Raw genomic sequence first — 23,079 nt, 5'->3', positions numbered from 1 at the left:
GTTCTTAAATCAAAGACGGAAGCAGCTTTGTATCCTCACACAATGTGGGGGACATTTGGTATTCTGCATTATGGAAATTGCATTCACCAGATTTCAGAAACAGAGGAACCTCGGAGAGGATTTTATTTTATTCTCCTATAAGAATAAACTTCAGATTTTGGAGAAGTTAAGTCACTTGCTTTTCAATTTCACACTTGAAAGTGTTCTTACGGGGAAATTGAGGTTCTTTCCAGCTTGGGGATGGGAGTCCGGGACTTGGACTGTCCCAAATCTGTCACTAAATTTAGACAAGCCACTTCTCCAGAACCCAGTCGCTTCATTTCATATATGAGGGAAATTTGTAAATGGCTTGAAAGGACCAGGCTCACTTTAAAGTTTCATGATCCCAAGCTCATGCTTCCAGGGTTAGCAGGGCTCGTTAACAAGGTTACTGAAAGGGTTCTAGAAAAAGGACACTCTTGTGTTTGGGTAGCTGCTATATTTAAAGGCCTTTCTAAAGGGTCAGGCTTGCATATGTGTGACTTTACTAAGAAGAACCTAAGCAGAACCCCCACTGGAATAGCAGGGCATGATTTTCACTGCTTGGGTACAAGACAGAAAGGGACCTATAAATAGGTGGTTCTCCTTGGCGTTTAAAATGCAGAAGGTTCTCCGCTGAAGATGATGTGATTTGGGATAGCTCTGAAACAATGCGGTGGTTTGCTTACATTATGCAATAGTTTGTTTATTCCATGATATTTTTGATCAAAAAGGGATATGATTATTTACCTAGTCTGAGTTATCTTGAATCTCATTGCATTAGTTACTTTCTTGTTGCTTTGATAAAATACTAAGCAGAAAGAACTGAAGGGGGAAGAGTTCATTCTGGACTGTGGTTTCCAGAAATACCAGAGTGGACCAGCGTGTGCTGCTGGGATTGCGGGAAGGAGGTGGGCCAGCCTGTGCTGCTGGGATTGTGGGGAGAAGAGTGGCAAGCCTGTTCTTCTGGGATTGCGGGGAGGAGATGGGCCAGCCTGTGCTGCTGAGATTGCGGGGAGGAGATGGGCCAGCCTGTGCTGCTGGACATGTGGCGAGGCTGTTAACATCTTGGCAGATTCAGAAGCAGAGAGTATGAACTGAAACCAGAGGTAGACCTAGCCTTAGTGCCCTGTCCACAGCAGCTAGCCCACTTCTGCTAGTTAGGCCACACATGCCAAAGGTCACACAACCTCCGAAAACAGGTCCCGTCACTGCGGACCACATGATCAGAACAGGAGACCGGGGCCAGTTCATATCTAAAACTGTAGCAGTCATATTAGAATCATCTGAATTACTCAGAAATAATTATATCTAATGTTGAGTTCAGTTTGCTTCTTTTTCTAAGTATTATAAGGGCTAACTTCCTGTACAGATACACTCGAATGTCCCACAGCTGCTTGAAAAGCAGAGCCCTTGAAGCATTCAAATACTTTTGCCAATAAAATGGCAGAACTAATTCAATGACTGACTGTTCACCAAATGATTGAAATGACAAGAAAGCAGAGAACCATTTTGTCATGCTTGTTGCCACCTGATTTATAAGTGCGCTACCTAAAATAATTGATAGACCTCAGGTCTGTCCTTTGTGCTCATTCTAGGGTTTCGTTAAACATGTCTTGGGATTAGCAGCTGTCAACGGCTAGAACTTAAAGCAGGTTCAGTTACAGGACTGGATGTCAAGCCCGGCTTTTAATGCCACTTTCACCTCTAAAGGGGGAGGGAATATTATTTATTGGATTATATGAACTTTAAGGCCTTCTGTTACCATGAGTGCATGTATACTAGGGGTCGTGGCTGTACACTGGAGGAAGAAGGAGACCCCCACTTTCATAAAATTTATTCAGGAACAAAGTAATGTATTGCTTGGGGGGGGGGCTGGAGAAATGGCTCAGGGGTTAAGAGCAGTGACTGAGTTCAATTCCCAGTAACCACATGGTGGCTCACCGCCATCTATAATGAGATCTGGTGCCTTCTTCTGCCATGCAGGCGTACATGCAGGTAGAACACCATATACATAATAAATAAGTAAATCTTAAAAAAAAAACAATACTGTGTTGCCTTATTGTTGGTAGGTTTCAATATTTAAAATGAAAAGAAAGACCAGGCATGGTGATATATGGCAGAGGTAAGTGGATCTCTATGAGTTCAAGGCCAGTGTCATCTACAAAGTGAGTTACAGGAGATCCAGGGCAGCACAGAGAAACCCCGTGTCCAAAAGCCAATAAATGCAATATTGGATAGGTAGCCGAATTGGTCATCTCTTGTGCTCAGATTGTAACTACCCCAGGTGTTGTTAGAGAGGCTTCATCCAGTGAGTGACGGAAACAGGAATAGAGTCCCATAGCTAAGCACTGAGCTGAGCTTTGGGGACCTCGTTGAAGAGAGGGAGGAAAGATTATACGAGCCAGGGGTCCAGTTCATCACAAGGGAACCCGCAGGAACAGCTAGCCTGGGCTCATAGGAGCTCACAGACTCTGAACCAACAGCTAGGGACTCTCCAGAGGACCCATCTAGGCGCTCTATGTAAGTGTGACAGTTGTGTAGCTTGATCTGCTTGTGGGACTCTTAGGTAGGGACTGTCCCTAATGCTTTGGCTGGCTTCCAGGAACCTATTCCTCAGAAGGGATTACCTTGCCCAGCCTTAACACAAGGGAAGGAGCTCAGTCCTACCTCAGCTTGATACACCATGCTTTGTGTTGACACCCATAGGAGCCTGCCATTTTCTGAACAGAAACAGAGGAGTGGATTGGGGGAAGGGAATGGTAAGACAGGAGGGAGGGGTAACTGGTCAGGATGTAAAATAAATGAATAAACTTAATTAAAAACTAATAAATAAACCAACAGGTAGATAAAGGAAAAAGAAAAAAAATTCAACACAAAACCATAGCATTGGGGCTTGATAGGTACCTCAGTTAAGATGCATTTTTCTCTTTAAGGAGACTAGAGTTCAGTTCCCAGCATCCATATGGAGTGGCTCACAACTGCCTGTGACTCCGCCTCTAGAGAGATCCGGTGTCTCTGGCCTCCTAGCGCCCCTGCATTCGTGTGCACATACCCCACCCATATACATAGTTAAAAATAATAAAAGTAAATCTTAAAATAGCTGTAAGCTATGTCCACATTATAAAACTTTACTTTTAGAACACACACACATAAAATGGGAAAACAGAATAAAGAACAGACTTCATTTCTGTCTTAGAAAAGGTTTAAAATTCAAATACTGATTTTTCTACCCCCAAACCTGACTGGTGTATGAAGCTCGCAGTCTGTTGAAGGATGCCTCTTCAGACTCTTAAAATACATGCGACAATGAGACCCCCAAGTGTAGTAATGGAGAGGGCATGCTGCCAGTGGCTCTGACCTCCCTAGGAAGAAAGAGGCCATGGTTCTTCAGCAGTGATGTAACTGGACTCGAGGGATGAACGTGGGACTGGCTGAGAGACAGTTCTTCTCCTTGGGTCTCCAGTGTTTCTACACACATCATGAGGAGGGTCACCGAATGCCTTTATTCTGAACTACACTTCCCATCATGCCTCTGCTGTAAACATCTATGGTGGATACATTCTTCACCAGAATCCAGGCAGGTTACCTAAACCTGGTTTCTTCTACTGTGTTGCTCTGTGACAGGTGTCATCCTGCCTGTGGATGATGGGAAATCGTCATCACCGCTGATTCTGGTTATTGCTATTGGTCTTTTACCTCCCGTGTAGAAATCTCATTTCTTCTCTCAGTGGTTTAACCATGAAGACCAACTTGTCCCCTTCAAGTGAGGAAAACTCTCTGGCCCCTTACAGTCAGTGACTAGTCTCATGTTCAGAAGAGGGGAATGGGATAGTGTGTGCCGTGGCACCGGGCCACGAGAACCCACATCTTATATGGCGATTGTGACTACTTTTCTGTCTTAAAAAACAAAAAGTGTTGAGGAAGAGGACATTAGGGGGAATATAGGGCTGAGGGTTCTGAGAGAATGTTTGTGTGTAGAGCTCATGGCATGTGATGGCTGATAGATAGCAGAAGGGTTCTCTAGGGGATGGAAAGGTCAGATATATTTATATGGTAGAGTCAGGACTGCTGGGATGACGGAGGAATCCCGGTGACTTGGCCAGTGCTGTCATGTGCCCCCAGGCTGCTGCCAGGTCCACGTGGTAAAAGCATGGTCTTCAGGAAGCCACTACTGGGAGAGAATGGAATCTTTAAGAAGTAAGCCTTGTGGGAAGTCTCCAAGTTAAGACTGTGCCCTAGAAGGAGATGATGGGACCCCGGGCCCTTCCTTATCCTCTTTTTTGTTCCTGGGAATTAAGTGGTGTATCTGTGCCGCACCTTCCTTCCTTTCTTTCTCTCCTGAAAGCAGCAACACAACCCATCGGAGTCTGAGGGACTGCAGTCGTGAGCTAAAGTGAACTGTTTCTCTTTCTAAGCTGATTGTCTCAGGGTTTGCTCTGGGAACAGGAAGCAGAGAACAGCATAAAATGGCCAGTGATGCTGTTTGCTGGGATGCAGGAGGAGAAGTTCTGGTCAACAGGGAGCTGAGACTGGGTTCGTTGTAAGACAGCTAAGCTCAGGCTGAGGAGCTGATCAGCTGAGAGACAGCTAAGCTCAGGCTGAGGAGCTGATCAGCTGAGACCATGCAGAAATATGAATGACTCATCTGGAACTCAGAAAGGAGATTGTCTGGGAGTAAAAAAAAAAAACCTTGGGAGTTATTAGGGTGTATCTGATCAGCTCATTTAAAAACATGGGCTTCAGGGCCAGGTGCAAACTCTTCCATGTCACTTTGTGACAAGTTAGTCAAGGACTGTGGTCTCCTGGTTCACAGGAGTCACCGCCAGCTAACATACGTAGAATGCGTCATGTTCACAGTCATATGAGCATTTGACTGTTTGTTGGCACCAAAAGGTAATACTGTCACAAGAAAAAGCAGGTGGAATAAGGGAAGGGAATGGGGCCAAACGAAAATTGGGGGCCTTCTAATAACCTGAAAACAAGGTCCTGGCAGATAAGACAGGAGCCAGAAGAGTCTCAAGAAGGGACGTGTACAAAATCTGGGGACATAGGACAGTAAGCCACGAGAGTGTGGGGACCAGAGTTATGGTCACCAGAGCCCTCAGACACGCTGGCTGGGCACTGCAGCCTGCTTGTAACTACAGCCTGGGAAGGCAGCTATGGGGATCCTCAGAGCAGGCCGGCTATGGAAACTACACCAGGAAGCTCTGGGCTTGATTGAGAGACCCTGCCTAAATGAGTAAGCTGGAACATGACTCCCAACCTCAACCTCTGCCCTCCTTGTACACTGGCACCCACCTGTGTCCACACATGCCAACATGCGTGATAATGCAAAAAGAAAAGGAAGAAGGGGATGTGGCTTGCTTGAAAAATCATTTAGAGTAGGGCCACTTTGCTATCTTTGGATTTCACAACCTGGAAGACCCAGGTGGCTTTAATGCACGCGGTCTCAGTGCCTCTGCAGTGTAGCTGAGGACTCCTAAGCGGAAATGGATGAGCAACAGGGAGAGAAGACATCGGGAGGAAGATACACAGAAGAAATTTGTGCGAGAAGAATGGGAAGGAAGACTTGAGGGCTACGGAGTTTCAAAGATAACCTTCTCTTCCTTCTTTGTCATCAGCCTCCTTCTTAGGATAGGAGATGATTCTCTCATTCTCTAAGATACCCTTGAGGCCCTACTGTGTGCCAGACCCAGTGTCAGAATAAAGAAGACAGGTACAGTCCTGTCCTTCATGGGGTTTCTCTTGGGGTCAGTACTCTAGAGGGAGGTATGAGGACTGAAGGCTGGACGGGGCTGGTGAGAGGAGATGGACAGAGCTGGGGTGAGCAGGGATGGGGTGAGCAGGGATGGGTGGGGATGCGTGAGGTACTATTGGCAACTGAGTTTTGTACAGCAGCAGTTTACCATCGTCTGCTATGAGCTTCAAGATATATCACAGGAGTCAGGCGATGGTGGCACATACCTTTAATACCAGCACTTGGAAGGCAGAGGCTTGGAGATCTATCTCTGTGAGTTCAAGGCCAGCCTGGTCACAAAGCAAGTTCTGGGATACAGGGAAGACTACACAGAGAAACTCTATCTTAAAAAAAAAAGTCAACCAATCAATTATAAAAATACAATAAAGGTAGTTGCTGATGATAAGGAATTTAGTCAAGAGAATTTGGGTTTGGAAAAGATGACTGGCGTCTGTTGATGAATGGCACAAGATTGAAATGACGACTTACTTATGAATGAATTAAGCTAATCTTTATAATATGCTTTGACCGTGATAAGGCCAAGTGTGTGTTAAAAGAGTATGAATTTGTGAGTCTGAACCTCTGGACAGGCTCAGGGAGGGCCCTTTGAATTTTGAGTAGGGGACACTGCTTTTCAGAGCCCATGCCTATATCCTCAGGAATGTCTTGATTTTTTCCCACCCCCTTTCATTCTCCCAATGCTCGAGCTTAAATTTATATGAAAATATCTTAACAAAGTCCAACTCTTGGGACTAGAGAGATGGCTCAGCGGTTAATAGGACTGACTACCTTACAGAAGACCTGGGCTGGTTCCATGCACCCCATATAATGGCTTACAACCATCTGAAACTCCAGTTTCAGGGGATGCAGTGCCCTCTTCTGGCCTCCTTAGGCACCAGGCATTCAACATGGTACACATACGTACATGCAGGCAAAACATTCTTACGCAAAACAAAGAAACACAAAACAAAAACCTCTAGCTGTTCTTCAAAAAATAAAATAAAGTAAGATTTGGCTATGACCTGGGGCTATAGCTTAGTGGTAGAACAGTAGCCTAGAATGAGTGAGCTCCTGGGTTTTTCTTTAAAAAGTAAATTTGGTAGTCAGCTGTTTAAAATGGGTCTGGTTCAGTGAACTATGAAAAGGAATGGGCTGATTTTTTTTTCCTCACAATATTTCTCCTTTGGGGGTAGGGAATGACCACTATTGAATTTTGTCTTAGAGAAATTTCCTGAATAAGTTGTAAGTGCTCTAACAGAGTGTGGAACTCTCAGAACTGTCTCACTTTCTCCTGTGCTCATGTGTGTGTGCATGCTTTTTGTATTATATTATATTTTATTATTATATACTTGATTAGATTAGATTTATTCATTTTATTTTATGTGTGAGTATTTTGCTTGCAAGTATGTCTGTGCACCGTGTGTGTTCTTAGTGCCCACAAAGGTGAGAAGAAGGTATCAGTCCTGGAACTAGAGTCACAGATGGTTGTGAATCACCATGTGGATGCTGGGAACTGAGCCCAGGTCATCTGCAAGAGCAACAAGTCCTCTTAACCTCTAAGCCATCTCTCTAACCCTCCCTCCCCCACCCTGCTTTTTTTTTTTTCCTGACACCGTGAGGCTTGTATTCTCCAATAAATTCCCAGTAGGATCTTTGTGTCCCACAACGAATGTGACAGTTACACCATTTCTAGGTTTTATGCCTAAAACAATTACAGGGAATTTCATTCTAGGTAGAGGTTATTTGAACAAATATCCATTTCTTCTTACATTTAAGTATCAGACTGTTAAATTCTGGGATAATAACTGTGCAAGCAGCTGTTGCTGTGACTCGATTAAATTTTGTTTTTCTCCCCCAGGAATCTGCCTTCAGAAGCATGTGAAATAGATCACCCATTTAACTGGGAAAACAGGAGCACGACTTCCTGGCTCCCCAGCCCTTTCCCAGGATGGACGCGATCACGTTCACAGCGAGGAAGCATCCGTTCCCTAATGAGATCTCGGTGGACTTCGGCTTGCAGCTGGTGGGCGCCTTACCTGTGCATTCGCTCACAACTATGCCCATGCTGCCATGGGTGGTGGCCGAGGTACGGCGACTCAGTGGCCAGGGCGCCAAGAAGGAGCCTGGAGTCAAGCAAGTCCGGCTCTGGGTTTCGCCCTCTGGACTGAGATGTGAACCCGACCTGAGGAAAAGTCAACAATGGGACCCGCTGATCTGTTCCAGCATTTTTGAGTGCAAGCCTCAGCACGTCCACAAACTGATTCACAACAGTCACGACCCGAGTTACTTTGCTTGTCTCATTAAGGAGGATGCTGCCAACAGTCAGAGTCTCTGCTATGTGTTTAAAGCAGACGATCAAACTAAAGTAAGTGGAGGTGGGATCAAAAGATAAGGCACGGGTGGCAGCGGGGTTTGTATGGTGCCGGGGTCGGGATGCTTACTTTGAGTATGCTGGGAGTAATGAGAAAAATGCGGCTGTTATACGTAGTTTAACAGAATTTGGGATTTATGGGAAGCTTATAGTGTTTGTTGAAGGATGTTTGTAATATAGATTTAAAATGATCAGCTTCAGGATTTAAAAATTCAACAGAAAAGCCTGCCTAGAATTATAAAGAAGAGCTGAATTGTCAGGGCCCCGTGTTGTTTAATGGCATTGTTTTTAAAGCTCCGGCGCCTCTCGTGTTCCAGTGTGCACATGAGCCTTGGGGTGATGGCTTAAAGTAGAAATCATAGCTCAGGGCTTGATGGTCCCCAAGACTGCGTGTCCCATAAGTGACCAGTGAAGGCCAGGCTAGCTCAAAGCAAACTGCATTTTGAGTAGCAAAGTTCTTTAATCCCATTAGGAAAAATATGAAATATTCTTATCCAGTTTCCGAAGGCAGTGGTAACATTTTTTTCATACAAAAATTGTTGATAAGAACAGGAGCTACAAGTCTAAGTTTTGATACTATCGGTGTTCTTTTGTGTTTTTCCTTTTGCCAGCCTCTAGTCAGATCTGATCACCCTGGTATTATGATGTGTCTGAGAGGAATGTATGAGGTGCGGCCAAAACTCTGTTATTTCCCTGCCTATTTCTGCCTGATTGCTGCCAGCGTTCTTTGTAGCTCTTCACGGGGCTTACTTCAAGTCGCTTGCGCATCTCATGAACATCAGCGACTTAAAACGAAAATATAATCCGTGTAGTCACTTTCTCAGTTGGACCCATGGTGGAAATGTAGCTTCGTACAGTATACAAGATGCAGTCATGGGCCCTGCAGCTAACCCCACCTGAGGGTCTGCAGTCTCGGGTGCTAGGCATGAGCATCCCCTGTGCCTGGAGCTATAGGCTGACTGGGTGAGGCTGCCAAAGTTCCCAGGGAAATGACAGTGAGGCTCTCATGCTTTCCTTTCTCTCCTTTCTTTTCTGGTCTGTTTCAAGACGGGGTTTGTCTGTTTGTCTGTATAGTCCTGGCTGTCCTGAAACTCATTCTATAGACCAGACTGACCTTGAACTCAGAGATCCGCCTACCTTTGCCCCCTGAGTGCTGGGATTAAAGGCTTGCACCGCCACTGCCCGGCTCCTTTTCTTTTTTTAATGGCATAGGTTGATCTTGAACTTCTAGTCTTCCTCCTTCCTCCTTCCATGAGCTGAGGTTGCAGGAGTGCTCCCCCACACCCAGCTATGTGTTCCTAATTTCAAGTTTAAAATGTGAATAGAAATGCCAGCATTCTCCACTGCTCCCTACTGGGTTCTTTTGCATAATCCCCAGGGTGTAAGAATATCATTTGGAAATTAATGTTTTTGTTGCCAAGTATAACCTGGCCCTCTATAGCCACAGCTTCCATACCAGTAGATTCAGCTAATAGCAGATAGAAAATGTTTGCCAACCTCCCCCCCCCATATCTAATTCATGCTGAACACATACAAACGCACTTTCTCTTGTCCTTATTCCCTGAACAATAGAGTATGTATAACAATTCACAGAGCACTGACGTCATGTCAGGCATTGTGGGCAATCTAGAGGTTGTTTGAAGGATATAGGAGGTGGTGAGGGGGCTATTTGCCAACTCTGACCTCTTGTACAGGAGACTAGAGCATCTGGGGGTTCTGGGGTCCGTGGGATCCTGGGACAACTCTCCTAAAGACACCAAGGGACAGCAGTGGATTTGCAAACACCCACTTTTGTTTGCTCCTTTAACGCACTGACTCAGTGATTGCCACTCTGGCCAGTGTCTCAGAGGTCATTAGCAGAAGCAGAGAGGAAGGTAGAGGTGTCAGGAGGGATCGGGTTCAGTGGCGCATGTCAGGAGCATGGCGGAAAGGCAGAAAGAAGTCTAACACATGTCACACATCCTGTGTAGGGAAGAGGGCCTTTTTTTGTTTTAAGTAAAGCTGATGCGTAGCGCTAAAAGCCGCCATCCCACTCAATTGCCTCAGAGCTAGGAATCATGTTAGTGTTAACCACACCGACGTCTCAGATAAATGCTCCACGGATTTACACTTGAAAGTCCAGTGATATTAACATCTGGATTTAAATCCCGTCTCTGTGACGTAGAAACTAGTGACCTCAGGCAGTTGAGTGTGCCTGCTTGCTCATCTGTCAGACGGGAATGACTATGGTAATTCTTTCATACAGTGGCTGGGAGGCTTAAGTGAGATAGAATGGGAGACCCCAAACCGAGTATGCTGGTTTGAGGTTATAAGCAGTTGCCTTGCAGGTACAAATCCCTGACTTCCATCTCTAGCACTGCCAAGGAAAGAAGGAAAACACCCATAGCAATAAGCATTTATGGCCATGGGAAGTATTCAAGAGAGCTTTAAAAGTGTATTTTGTTTGTTTGTTTTGTGTGCATTTGATGGGGGAGCTGTCCACGCTGGGGGGGGGGGAGGTGTGGAGGTCAGAGGAAGATTTTGAGTTGTCGCCTCTCTTTTTACCTTGTGGTCCTGGGGATGGAACTCAGGCCATCAGTCTGGACAGCAGGCACGCCAGCAGGCAGTTCAGCACCTACTGAATCATGTCATTGGCCTCTGTACTCAAGAAGGGTTTATGGAAGCAGATTGAGTGCTAACATCGTCCCAAAGGTGTGGTGTAAAGAGAGTAGGTGTATGGAGAGGTGCGTCCTCAGGTTTCGGATGATGCTCTTGTCATCCTTGAGCAACATTAACTCACCTCCCACAGACCCCATGAATAAACCTAGGAATTCCCATTGTTTGGGAAGCTCCCAGAATAAAGAGGAGAGGGTTAAACAGCTCTCTTTGGTGATGGGTTTTGCCCAGAATGTTGTCCAGCACCTCAGTTTTGACCCCTCCCTCAGGGTCTTCCTCAGCCATCTGTGAGCAAGCTCTGGCCAGTCATTTGACATCTGACAGGAGCGAGAGATTTACAGCAAAATTCTGTGTCCAAGGCTTTCCGTCTTGCTCCAAGTAGAGAATTAGTCTGACTCTATATTTTTATATTTTTGGTTGTGCGCCTAGCCTTTAATGGCTGAGCCATCCCTCCCGGCCCCTCTATATTCTAAAAAAGCCATCCTTGAAATATAAATTAGTTCTTAAGATCTTTTTGGCTTGTGCACAGTTTTTATCAACATGACTTGTCACTAGAGTCCAAATTGCCGCCATTCCGCTCATTTCAGTTGAGAGGGTTGTTGGCAGCATAGCTACTTAAGCCAGGCATTTTGTTCTTGTCAGAAATAGAATAGGAAATGACAGTGGCCCCGATTTTAACTGGCGTATCTATTATGCTCTCGCGACACCTTGGCAAGATGTCTCCTAACAGGATTATCTGCTGTAGGAGTATGCAAACCTGCACTGGCTTTTTTCTCTCTCTCGACTGGTCTGTAATGTTCGCTCAGTGAAAGAATTCCCAAGATTAAGGCTTCCTCTAAGCAGATGAGGTCAGCCCTGATTGTGCTTGCCCAAGCAAACATGCCTTCGCTGCCATGGGCATAGGCATAAGCATAGGGCTGCTGCTTGGGAGGGGATCCTTTGAGTTACTGTGCTGCAGAATATCTGAGGAGACTAGGCAGGGAGAGGAGTCGTTTTACAGGTACACTGTGATATGGCCCTTCCCTTGGGTGTGCACTTCACAGAGAAAAGTTTCCATCACCAAATGCGTTAGGATAGCATCTGAAATGCTTTTGCCTGAGGGCCAGTGTTCTTTTTTAAAACGTTGTCAAACTTGTAGGTGTGGTGGCACACTCCTTTAATCCAGCACTTCCAAGGCAGGGGCAGGTGGATCTCTGTGAGTTTGAGGCCAGCCTGGTCTACAGAGTGAGCTCTTGGCCAGCCAGGGATAGCTAGGGAGATCCTATCTCAACAAAACAAAATGGAAGTTATCAAGTATCCTAAAGTATATTAGTTTATATGGTTCGTGTGTCTCAACATTCACTCTTTAGAAATTAAAACGGACATATTGTAAAGATACTGATTATTAAATTTATTTAAATATAAGAGCAGGGGCTGGAGAGATGGCTCAGTGGTTAAGAACACTGCCTGCTCTTCTAAAGGTCCTGAGTTCAATTCCCAGCATGGTGGCTCACAACCGTATGTAATGAGATCTGGTGCCCCCTTCTGGCATGCAGGTGTACATGCAGACAGAATACTGAATACATAATAAATAAATAAATCTTTAAAAAATTATATAAAAGCAATGAACTCCTTACATATCAATATATGGGATGTTCTCATGGACTGTAACTATATTTTCCAAAAAGTGTTTAGTGGGAATAGCTGCCTAATTTTATTTTTTCATATCTCTGTTATGTCTGGCTTAGGAGGAGGAGGTAGGTCCCTCATAGCTGCCTCTCCGTTCATTCTTCCGTGATGTGTCATTTTCCTTGAGCATCTGAAGAAAGCCTAGCTTTAGAGAGATAGGCAATAAAAAACAGAGATGCTGTGGCGACTTTTCTTTCATGTTTCTACAGCTCAGCAAATGCTGCCCTCTTAAGGTTTAGCTGCCGTGAGAAATCTGAGTCCACGCAAGGCATTCTGCACACGTTTCTACACAAGGCTCTGCGCACATTTTTGTATTAAAACCAAGTTCTTTTTAACCTGTGCTTTAGTAAGTATTTTAAGCTTGATTCTGCACCGTCATGCACTGATTACTTAGACACTATTATCTCTGAGTAACAAAGTGTATACAAGTATGCCTGCGTGTGAATCTGTGCATATGCGTGCAGGTGTCCACGGAGGGCAGAAGGTGCTGGACCTTCTGGAGCTGTCGTGACAGACAGGTGTGAGCCACCTGATGATGTGGGTGTTGGAAACCAAATTCTGGAAGAGCAGCAAGTGGTCTTCACCTCTGAGCATCTCTGTAGCCTCTAGATATATTTATCTCTATTCATAAGTATCTGCGTCTGTATGAGTTAACGTCACATGTGTGCCAATGCCCCAGGAGCCAGAGAGGCCATCAGATCCCTCCGCCGCAATTACCGGCGGTTGTGAAGCACCTCTCATGGGTGAACTGAACTCAGGCCCTCAGGAAGAGCAGCAAGGGCTCTTCACCACTGAGTGGTATCTCCAGCACCACAATGGGAGTAGTTTTTTTTCCTAAGTGCCAGATGTTTTTAACTTGTTCTTTACCGCATTGGAACACAGTTCTTCAAATACTATTTCTCGCCCTCTTTCTGGTCTTCTGGGTTTTTTTTTGTTCAGTCTGTGCACAGCATGGATGTTTAATAACTGCGATGAGACAGGTGTCACTGCTGTGGGGGTTGTTCCTAGGCTGCCCCGTCCCATCCTTGCCAGGAAACTCTTGCCATTGCAGCCTCATGCCTCTTCCCAAAGAGTACGTATTCCTTTTCTGTTGCTCAAAGAGATGCTGAATTGGGGGGGGGGCAGATGTGGGAAAAGGGGAGCAAGGGTTGGGGAGGGAAGAGGGCCGACAGAGTGACGCTGGAGTAACTGTGGGGGAGATGCATGACCAGAAGTGCGCTTGGAGAAGATAACCGGATTAAATGGTGCTGGAGAAGATGTTTTTGTATACTTCTTATAGCCTGTGAGGGGAAAAAAGCTTTCTCTTTCAGTTCTTTTTAAAATTTCTCATTTATTATTTTCTGTAATTGTAATTACTGTAAATGTATTACTTTCTGTGTACATGATACAGTGTGTACAGACATGTGTAGGGTAACCTTATGGGTTTGGTTCTCTCCACCTTTATGTGGGTTCTAGGGGTTGAATGCAAGTTTCCAGGCTTATTTTGCCAGCATCATTACCGACTGAACGGTCTTGCTGATCATAAACTACATAAACCATAAACTACACTGCTTGGAGGTGACACAAACTCATAGTAAATTGTGTAGGCTCCCTGAACAATAATTTTAAGTTTCTATAATCGTTCATAGACTTAAAAGCAATAAATGTTTCTTTTTGAAATTTCTAGTATATAAAAAAAAAAGACAGTATATCCTTGCTTGAGACTCTGTAATCCCATCATCGTTCTCGGGAGTCCCATGGGACTGAGAGCATCTCCTCCCCATCCCAACTGGGTTGCCTTGCTTTAAAAGAGAAGGTAGTCAGAAAGCGGTTTTGGCAACTCACCTGACTGTTACTTCAATCTCCCTGTGTTATCCCTTTTCTCAGTGTTGTTACTTTGGTGCATGGATTAAGCAAAGGTAGAGTCCATCACGGTAAGGAAGGCACGGTGTTGGGAGTGTATGGCAACCGGTCCCATCGGGTTCTCATCAGAGAGCACAGAGAGAGGAACGCTAGTGTTTCCTTCCCGTTTCTCCGTGATATTCAGTCCAGGATCCTAGCCCATGGGTTGGAACTGCCAACCATCAGGGAGGGGCTTTCTTCCTCAGTTAAACTGGAAACTCCATAGATGCTTTCATAAATAACTGGGGATGTGTGTTTCCTTGGAGATTCTAAATGCAGATAAACCAACAATAGAGCTTAATCATCACCCCCCACCCCCACCCCGTATTAAAGCCAGGGTTGTTTGGGCTGCTCCATTTCTTCGTTAAAAACATTTAAAGTTGTTTACTTCTGCTGTTAACTTTATTTATGTTTTATCAGGGATCAACTTGGGTTACAATTTCACCATCTGGGCCAGGTATGGTGATGCACACCTTTGTCAGCTCACTGTGAGTTTGAGGCCAGCTGGGCCTGTATAGCAAGTTCCAGGTCAGCCGGGTATACGTAGTGAGACCCTGTCTCAAAACAAGCAATCAAATTTGCCATCTGTTTGAAATTTTGATGTACCGTCAATAGAGCCCAGCCACCAGCGGGCCTCTGGCATGGCTGTTGTGTTTGCCAGCTTGTTACTGACTTTGCCAGAGTGCAGATAGGGATGGCTACCCTGAGAACTGTGCCCCCAAGTAGTCCAGAGACTTTGAAGAACACGATACAGGCTTCTAGGTATTCTTAGCTTTCCTTCCCACTGTAGTGGAAAGTTGCAACTATGCCAGAATTTCATCTCTTTGTCTGCTCTTCAGGATCAGGTTCTGAGAAGGTTTTGGTAGGTGTGCTCTGAAGACTTTTCTCCATCCACACCAGTGCATTCTCTGAAATTTCCTTTGGGTAGCTCAGCAGCTATGTCTTACTGTGCAGTCACAGGGAACAGCATCGTGTCCACGTCAGCTAAAAATTAGTTGACCGACTGTCAGCCAGACCGAAGTCGGCTGCCAGGTGCAGGGTTGGCAAGGGTTCTTCTCATCTATAAAAAGAATGTCCCAGACTTGATGAACTCTGAAGTATTTGTTGGAAGGTCTCTGTTCACGACACTGGACTAATTACATAATTTATTTTTGACTTTGAAAAATGAGTCTGAGGGCTCCAGAAGCAGTTGCTTTAGGAGACATGCTTGGACATTTTTTTCAACATCTTTTTTCTCTTTTCAACGTGTACCACTTGATATTGCCTTGCATGTCTAGCCCAAGGCTTTGCGTTTGATAATTGTTTATGAAAATAAATCTATTCCTAAGATTAGATTTTACAAGGATGTCAAACCTAAAGTTAACTTGTGTCGTAAAGGGATTTATTTATGGTTTCGATCTTTCCTCTCCATTACAGCAACCACGTGGCTACTGAGTCATGTGACTCTTCTGGAATGAGATTACCAGTCAGTGGGAGCAGAGTGGATACTGAGGCACAGCTTGAGAAACAGAATGGATGATATCTCGATAAGATTCTGTGTGGGTTATGTGCTGGAAATATGTTTTGCATATACAGGGTTAGATTACGTGGACCAAAAATTAAGTGTCCTTAATTTGTTTTTACCATTTTCAAATCTGTTTACCAGATAACTTAAAAACGCAGGTATAGCTTACATCCTCTTCCCATTGGTTAGCGTTGAATAGTCTGGTGACCTGACAAGTGTTTCTGGAAATAGCTCTTTATTCTTCACAGGAGACCACAAGTTCCCTTCTTTGCTGCTTTGATTTGCTAATGACAGGTAGGGTGCTCAGTGACCTCTGTAAAGGTCACATCTCAAAGCTGTGACTTGGTCTTAAATCTAGAAGTGTGCTGGACTACTGAGGCAAGCGGATCTTCCTTCTGCTTCCAGCTTGAGTCTCTTTCTTTTTCTGTCTCTCTCTCAAAGAGGTAGCTGCTGCCTCTTTTCAGCCCCCTCCCATTTCTCTCTCTCTCTCTCTTTCTCTCTCTCTCTCTTTCTCTCTCTCTCTCTTCCTCTCTCTCTCTCTCTTTCTCTCTCTCTCTCTTCCTCTCTCTCTCTCTCTCTCTCTTCCTCTCTCTCTCTCTCTCTCTCTCTCTCTTCCTCTCTCTCTCTCTCTCTCTCTCTCTCTCTCTCTCTCTCTCTCTCTCTCTCTCTCATGTGCATACGTGAGTATCTGTTGAAGTCAGTCCATCCATTCAAGTGTTACTGTTTCAGACATACCCAGAGTCAGTGTTTTGAGTACCCATGGCTCAGTGACGCTTACACAGGACATAAGCTGTCATACCCCCTGAGCAGTGAAACAAGTTCCCTGCCTCTGTGATTACACAGATTCTTCTGTGACCTTCTAGAATTGTGTTCTGAGGTGGCCCCTTTTCTGGCCACCCTGACTGAGCTTCTTTTCCCTTAGAGCAGTGGTTCTCAACCTGTGGGTCGTGACCCCCCCCAGAAGACCATCAGAAAACACAGATATTTATGTTACAGTTCATAACAGTAACAAAGTTATAGTTATAAAGTAGCAACAAAAATTAATTTCTGATGTGGGGGGATTCACTCCAAGCACGAGGAGCTGTATTAAAGGGTCACAGCAGTAGGAAGGTTGAAAACAGCGCCTTAGAGTCTTCTTGGAGTAGTACTCACCATCTTAGTCCCCTGGCATCTGCGCAAGCTCTCTTCAGTTTTCAGTATCTACGGCATCGTCTTGGTGTTCTTGGTGATGGTCGAGAAGGGGCTCATGGATGTAATCAGTCTCTGACAAGGAACTTGACAGCTAAGCCTTTTCAGATGCGACATGGGCCCAGTTCCTTGCTTGTTCTGTTACAGAAGATAAAAGGTGTGTGTGTGTGTGTGTGTGTGTGTGTGTGTGTGTGTGTGTGTGATTATAAAAGTATTTTTCTTCAATGTCAAAACCCCAGCACAACCGAGTTAGATGTGGGGACGGCAGAAAAGGCTCAGAGGTTAGAAGCACTTGCTGTTTTGCAGAGGATCTGGGTTTGATGTCCAGCACCCACATAGCAGCTCATGAACACCTGTAACTCTGGTTTTAGGGGATTTAACCTTTTCATTGGGTACCAAGCATGCACATGGTGCAGTTCATATGTGTAGGCAAAACACTAATATACATAAACTTTTCTTTTTAAAAATTAAAAATGAGTTAAAAGTAAAAGTTTATCTGTAAGCCAGATATGGTGGCACATAGCCTACAATCCCAGTACTGGGGAGGCAGAGGCAGGCAAATCTTTTCAACATGAGGCCAGTTTTATCTACATAATATATTCCAAGTTGGCCAGGACTAAAAACAAAACAAACAAACAATCATCAAAAAAGCTTCCCCTTATTCTCATCTCCCTCAGAAACCAACGTTAAGACATTAGTGTATATTGTTATAGGTGTATGCTCTTACTTATAAAATCAGATCTCTCTATAGGAAATAATTTTATTTATTTCATTCTCTCTCTTCCTTATATGTGTACTTGTAAACACACACATGCATACATCTCTTTATGGTGCATTTAAATTTTTTAATTTAAAATTTTTATTTTATGTGTATGGATATTTGCCTATATGTATATCTGTGTACCACTTGAATACCTGATGGCAAAGGAGGCCAGAAGAGAGCATTAGATCCCTGGAATTGGAGTTACAGATGGCTGTGAGTATCCATGTAGACAGGGGGAATTGAACCTGGGTCCTCTGGAAGAGCAGCTAGTACTCTTAACCACTAAGCCAAGTCTCTAGCCTCCCCATCTTTCTATTCTTTCTCATTGCCCCCCCCATCACAATTGTACAATAGCCCCTTGTCTATATCAGAAGAGAAGAGTCTGCAGCAGAATGCCAATTTAAATGGTGGGACACCATTTTTGGCATAGCTCTGGTCAGCCATTTTGGTTGTGAAAAGTGGGGGATGGGGGGGTGACCAGCATAAACTGAAGATGACTCCTAATTTTCTTTCTTTTTTTAAAAAATTATTTATTTTTATTTTATGTGCATTAGTGTTTTGCCTGCATGTATGTCTGTGTGAGGGTGTCAGATCTTGGAGTTACAGACAGTTATGAGCTGCTACGTGGGTGCTGGGAATTGAATCCTGGTTCTTTGGAAGAGTAGCCAGTGCTCTTAACTGCTGAGCCATTTTCTTCAGCCCCAACTTCTAAATTTTTTTTTTTTTTTTAAAAATCTTTTTATGGTTTATTTAACTTTATTTTATGTGCATTGGTGTGAAGGTATCAGATCCCCTGAAACTGGATTTTCAGACAGTTGTGAGCTGCCATGTGGGTGCTGGGAATTGAACCTGGGTCCTCGGGAAGAGCAGTCAGTGCTCTTAACCACTGAGCCATCTCTCCAGCCCCCAACTTCTAAATTTTTTAGCCAAAGAAAGGAACATAATTTTGGGGAAAGCCAGGCTTTGTCAGTGGGAGAGCCGAGGCAGGAGTGAAACCTGTCTTTGCTGGCCATGTAGTAGAAATAACTTGGGCCTTCTGACTAGAGATTTTGCTGTCTGAACATTAGTTGCTGTCCTGATGTGTATGTCCAGTGGACTATCTAATTTCTCCCAGTGACTTCCCCTACGGATATCCCCAAACATTTTCTGCAGTTGGCTACAGGGAGAAGTTGTCTGAGCACTATCTGTGGAAGAGCAGAAAATGAAGAGGCCCCCGAGAAGAAGCAGGGAGAGGCAGCCTGGGCTTGGGCATAGGACTGGGCATCCAGGAAACCCTGGAGAGTTTTTACGGCTGCTGGACCTCTCTCTCCTCAAGAACAAAGATTTGACCCAACGCTTCAAACCTCTCCAGTGAAAAGATTTCTTCTGCTGCAGTTGGGGCTTTACAATGATTTAGCCAGCCCTCAGTAACGGTTGATCTGTGCTTATCCCATTTCTCCATCTCGTGATAGTTTCCTTCGCATCTGCTTTACAGCTGGCTTGAAGCAGATGTGGCAAATTAATACAGACTCATAGAAACATGCTCCTCTTCCTTGGAAGGAAGCAAGCCTTAACAGCCACATGGCTCAGTGCCACGCTGCTCTGTGCCACCTCCCTGATGTTGACTTTCAAACCAGAGATTACATTTTAATTAGGGTGGCATGCCTTATTGGGATTCAGAACTTTAGAAGAAACAACAACTGGAGACAAATTGTACATGCAAGAGAATAAATGTCACATCCAAGTGACTTTCGTTCCACAAGCATCATTTATACCAGTTGGATTTCTGTTCTTGCCTCTCTCCTTCTCCCAAGCTGTGGACTGCCTCAGTGAATGCGGCAGCAGTCACTGGCTTTTACAATGAAGAAAAAGCATTGTTTTATGTCAGAACGCTGCAGCTAGCATTTGCATTTTATACAGAAGATAAAATTAGGTCAGATAAGATTTCAAACTTTTCTTTGGCTTTTAGGTTGTAAGTAGTGAAGAAACCAATATCATCATGGTGTGGTTTTGGCATTTGCTTCCCAAGGCTCACCTCACCATGTTTGATCAGTCTCCAAACTGAATGTATAATCAAATGTACACTTCATCTATCAGTCATCAGGGATGCTGTTTTCCTTGTTATAGACAACATATATCATTTTTGAACTTACACAGTGTTTCTGGCATATTAGACATTTTATAAAATGTTAGCATAATTCAATGTAAATTGCTAAGGATTGTTCAATAACATTTGTCGGAGCTAGAGAGGGAAAGGGGAGTCCAAAACAGAGCATCAAGGCAGGAGGACACAGCAGGGGTTTTAAAATGGGGAAAAGTCTTAAGAACAAGATGGATGCAAAGGTAAGGTGCTTTCCCTAAGTCTGATAACCAGTTTGATCCCAGAGAGCCACGTGATATAAGGGGAGAAACAATTCTCTGACTCTATCCATGCACTGTGCTGTGTGCTCCTCACCCTCTAAATAAATGTAACAATGATTTCTTTTTCCTTTGAGACAGGGTTTCTCTGTAGCTTTGAAGCCTGTCCTGCAACTCTCTCTGTAGGCCAGGCTGGCCTGGAATTCACAGAGATCCACCTGCCTCTGCATTCCGAGTTCTGGGATTAAAGGCATATGCTACCACCACCTGGCATATAATAATTTTAAGATTTCAAAAATGATAGCAGCTGACAAATGCCTTGGGTAATGGTGTGCCATGTAATCTCAGGACTCGGGACTGAGGCAGAAGGAGTTCAGGAATAAATAGCAAGACCTTGTAAAGAGGAATGGAGGGGAGGGATGGAGAGATAAAAGGACATAACCATAAAGCTCACCAAACTTTGGTGGTGTGGTTGTCTCTGATGACCTTTGACAGTAAAACAAAAGAGGGACATTGACCCTAAAAGTACCCCACCCAAGAGGGACATTGATCCCACCCACCTCCAACTTGTTTACATGATTCAGTTCAGTTACTGTTGGTTTATATCTTTCTGTCTGGATGGGGTTCTTCCTGGAGAAGGAGCCAGATGGTACCCAGGGATGGTGCTTATTCGTCATCATTAGGAGAAGATGCTCCATAATCTGTCTGCATTAGCTGCAACTATGTAGAAGGAATGTGTGTGTTTTGAAAGGAAGGTACCATGTGAAGAGGCATGCAGGGAGACTTCTCTGGGGAGGACCAACCATAAACATTGCATAGATAGCGCTGGAGGCAAAGGAGACTCAAGTGACATTGGGCGAGCCCCAGAACCAGAGTCTCTTCCTTCGTACCTGCATGGGTACTCTGCTCTCGTTTGCTCTCATCTGGTTGCTGTGACTCTTCCTTGACATATTAGCATTGCTCCCAACAAGTGTTCAGAGTCCTGAGTGAATGAGACAGGCCCTTTCTTCTAGGTGGAGCTTGGCAGCTGGATCCCTTTATTTCTTGCTTCCTTGGCTAGTCCTCTTTGATCATTGAACAACACACGATACTCTGTGTCTTCTTGAGGCTTGCTCTCCTTTGGACATGTGGGTACTATAGATAGTCTAGACATATATGATGATACATTCCTTCCTCTGAGTCTTGGTGATGTGGACCTTTGTGTAATACAGATCTGCTGAGTTCTTATCATCCAAGTATGGTCCCTACAGCAAGGTACCTTGGAACACCCTTGACACACCATCATCAACTCTGTAGTAGAAATGAGAACTTTAATCCTCTAATCCTCTGCAATAGGTATTTCAGGTAGCTTTCTGCATACAGCTATTTGATAATACTGTTAGCAGCTATTTAAATTAATATAAGATGTTAATAAGGGCAAGAAAAAAATCAGCTAAGCTACTTCTTTCAAAGCTGCAAGCCCATTTAAAGGCATCTTGGGTCTTGATTTTATTATTATTTTTTTGTTTGAAGGTGAAGCTTTCTTTTTTACCAATAGCAAAAATCTACCAGTCAGTCTGTCTGTCATTTATGTATATATCTATGTATCCATCTATGTATCTATCTATGTATCTACCTACCTACCTCCTAATCTCCCAGTATTTGTTCTTGAACTTATAAGGACTGTATTTCCTTCTCCTTTAAGATGTTTTTAAACAGTCTTTTCCAGCTATTGCTTTTGTATTTTAAGATAGTCTTACTATCCCAGCTGGCCCTGAATTTGATATGCAGCCATGGTGACCTTGAACTTCTGATTTGCCTACCTCTCAAGTGCTGGGATTAGGACGTGTACCACCTGCTCCGGTTTATTTAGGCACTCTACCAGTCAAGCCACATCCCCAGCCTTATCTATTGCTTTTCAGCGCCTGCTTTCTTTGGAGCCTAGATCCCCAGTTCCTGCAGGAGGCACCCCAGACTTTTGTTTAACCGTGATGTTTTTGTGAAAGCAAAAAATAGCTCGTTCCTTTGTTGTAGACACAGTAAATGAATTTTTCATGTTAAAAACAAATCATTATGCCATTATGCAAATTAAATATAATTTTGTGGAAGTGTGTGGTGCCGAGCAAAGCCGAGCTGCCTGCTTAAATACAGATCTCTACGCTTTCATCTGGCAGGTGTACTTTCACAATACTGTTAGATTAAAATCCAGGTCGTCATTTCCTCTCATTGTGGTGACTATCAATGCACACAGCCACATACCAGCTTAAGGACCTGGGAGAAGATGCTAGCCTATCTATGACTCAATTTCCCCAATTATAGAATGGAAATATAGCCAGTTTGGTTGCCTAAAAAAAAGGGCAAAATGAGTTAGTATGTATATAGTACTTAAATTGGGCTTGTGTTAGTAAGACATGAAATTTAACAATTATCTCTGGAAGCCTAGTAGAATCAGGATACACATTTTATGATGTAATATTGCTTTGCTTGGGGGGGCGGGGTACATGCTTGTGATTGTGCAGGTCAATTCACCTGTGCACATGCATACAGAGATCAGAGCAAGATAACAGGCGTCTTCTGATATCATTCTCCGTATTCCGGTATCATTCACATTCTCCTCTCTGTCTCTTGCTTACTGTACTAGGAGCTCAGAGAGGCTGACTGCCTAGGCAGCTCTTGGGGTCCTCCTGTCTCTGCTCCCCAGTTCTGGGGTTACAGACGTTTGCCTTTGTGTCTGGGCTGGGGATGCAGACTCAGACCCTGATGCTTGCAGAGCAAATGTTCTTACCACTGCGCCACCTCCCCAGCTCCCTGTTTCGCTTTGTGTTATCAGACTGGCCTGAAACCTGCAACCCCCTGCCTCCGTTCCCTTAGAGGTGAGGTCCTAAGTCCTGAACTCTCTGTAGACTGGGCTGGATTTGAACTCAAGCATCCACCTGCCTCTGCCTTCCCAGTGCTGTGATTAAAGGTGTGCTCCA

General features: G+C 44.3%; 1 protein-coding gene across 2 annotated transcripts in view; it reads left to right on the top strand.

Moving 5' to 3' along the window:
* The window catches only part of Tbc1d1 (TBC1 domain family member 1), a 187,048-nt gene that overhangs the window by 4,781 nt on the left and 159,188 nt on the right, over positions 1-23,079 (top strand). For both annotated transcript variants that reach the window (XM_075943453.1, XM_075943454.1), the window contains exon 2: positions 7,617-8,123. In XM_075943453.1, the coding sequence (XP_075799568.1) occupies positions 7,707-8,123 (417 nt within the window). In that variant the 5' untranslated portion in view covers positions 7,617-7,706. The remainder of the gene's footprint in view (positions 1-7,616; positions 8,124-23,079) is intronic.

Source organism: Microtus pennsylvanicus, chromosome 12 (genome assembly GCF_037038515.1).
Source record: "Microtus pennsylvanicus isolate mMicPen1 chromosome 12, mMicPen1.hap1, whole genome shotgun sequence".
NCBI lineage: Eukaryota > Metazoa > Chordata > Mammalia > Rodentia > Cricetidae > Microtus > Microtus pennsylvanicus.
Note: the sequence above shows the minus strand (reverse complement) of the source record. Positions and strands in the feature narration are given on the sequence as shown.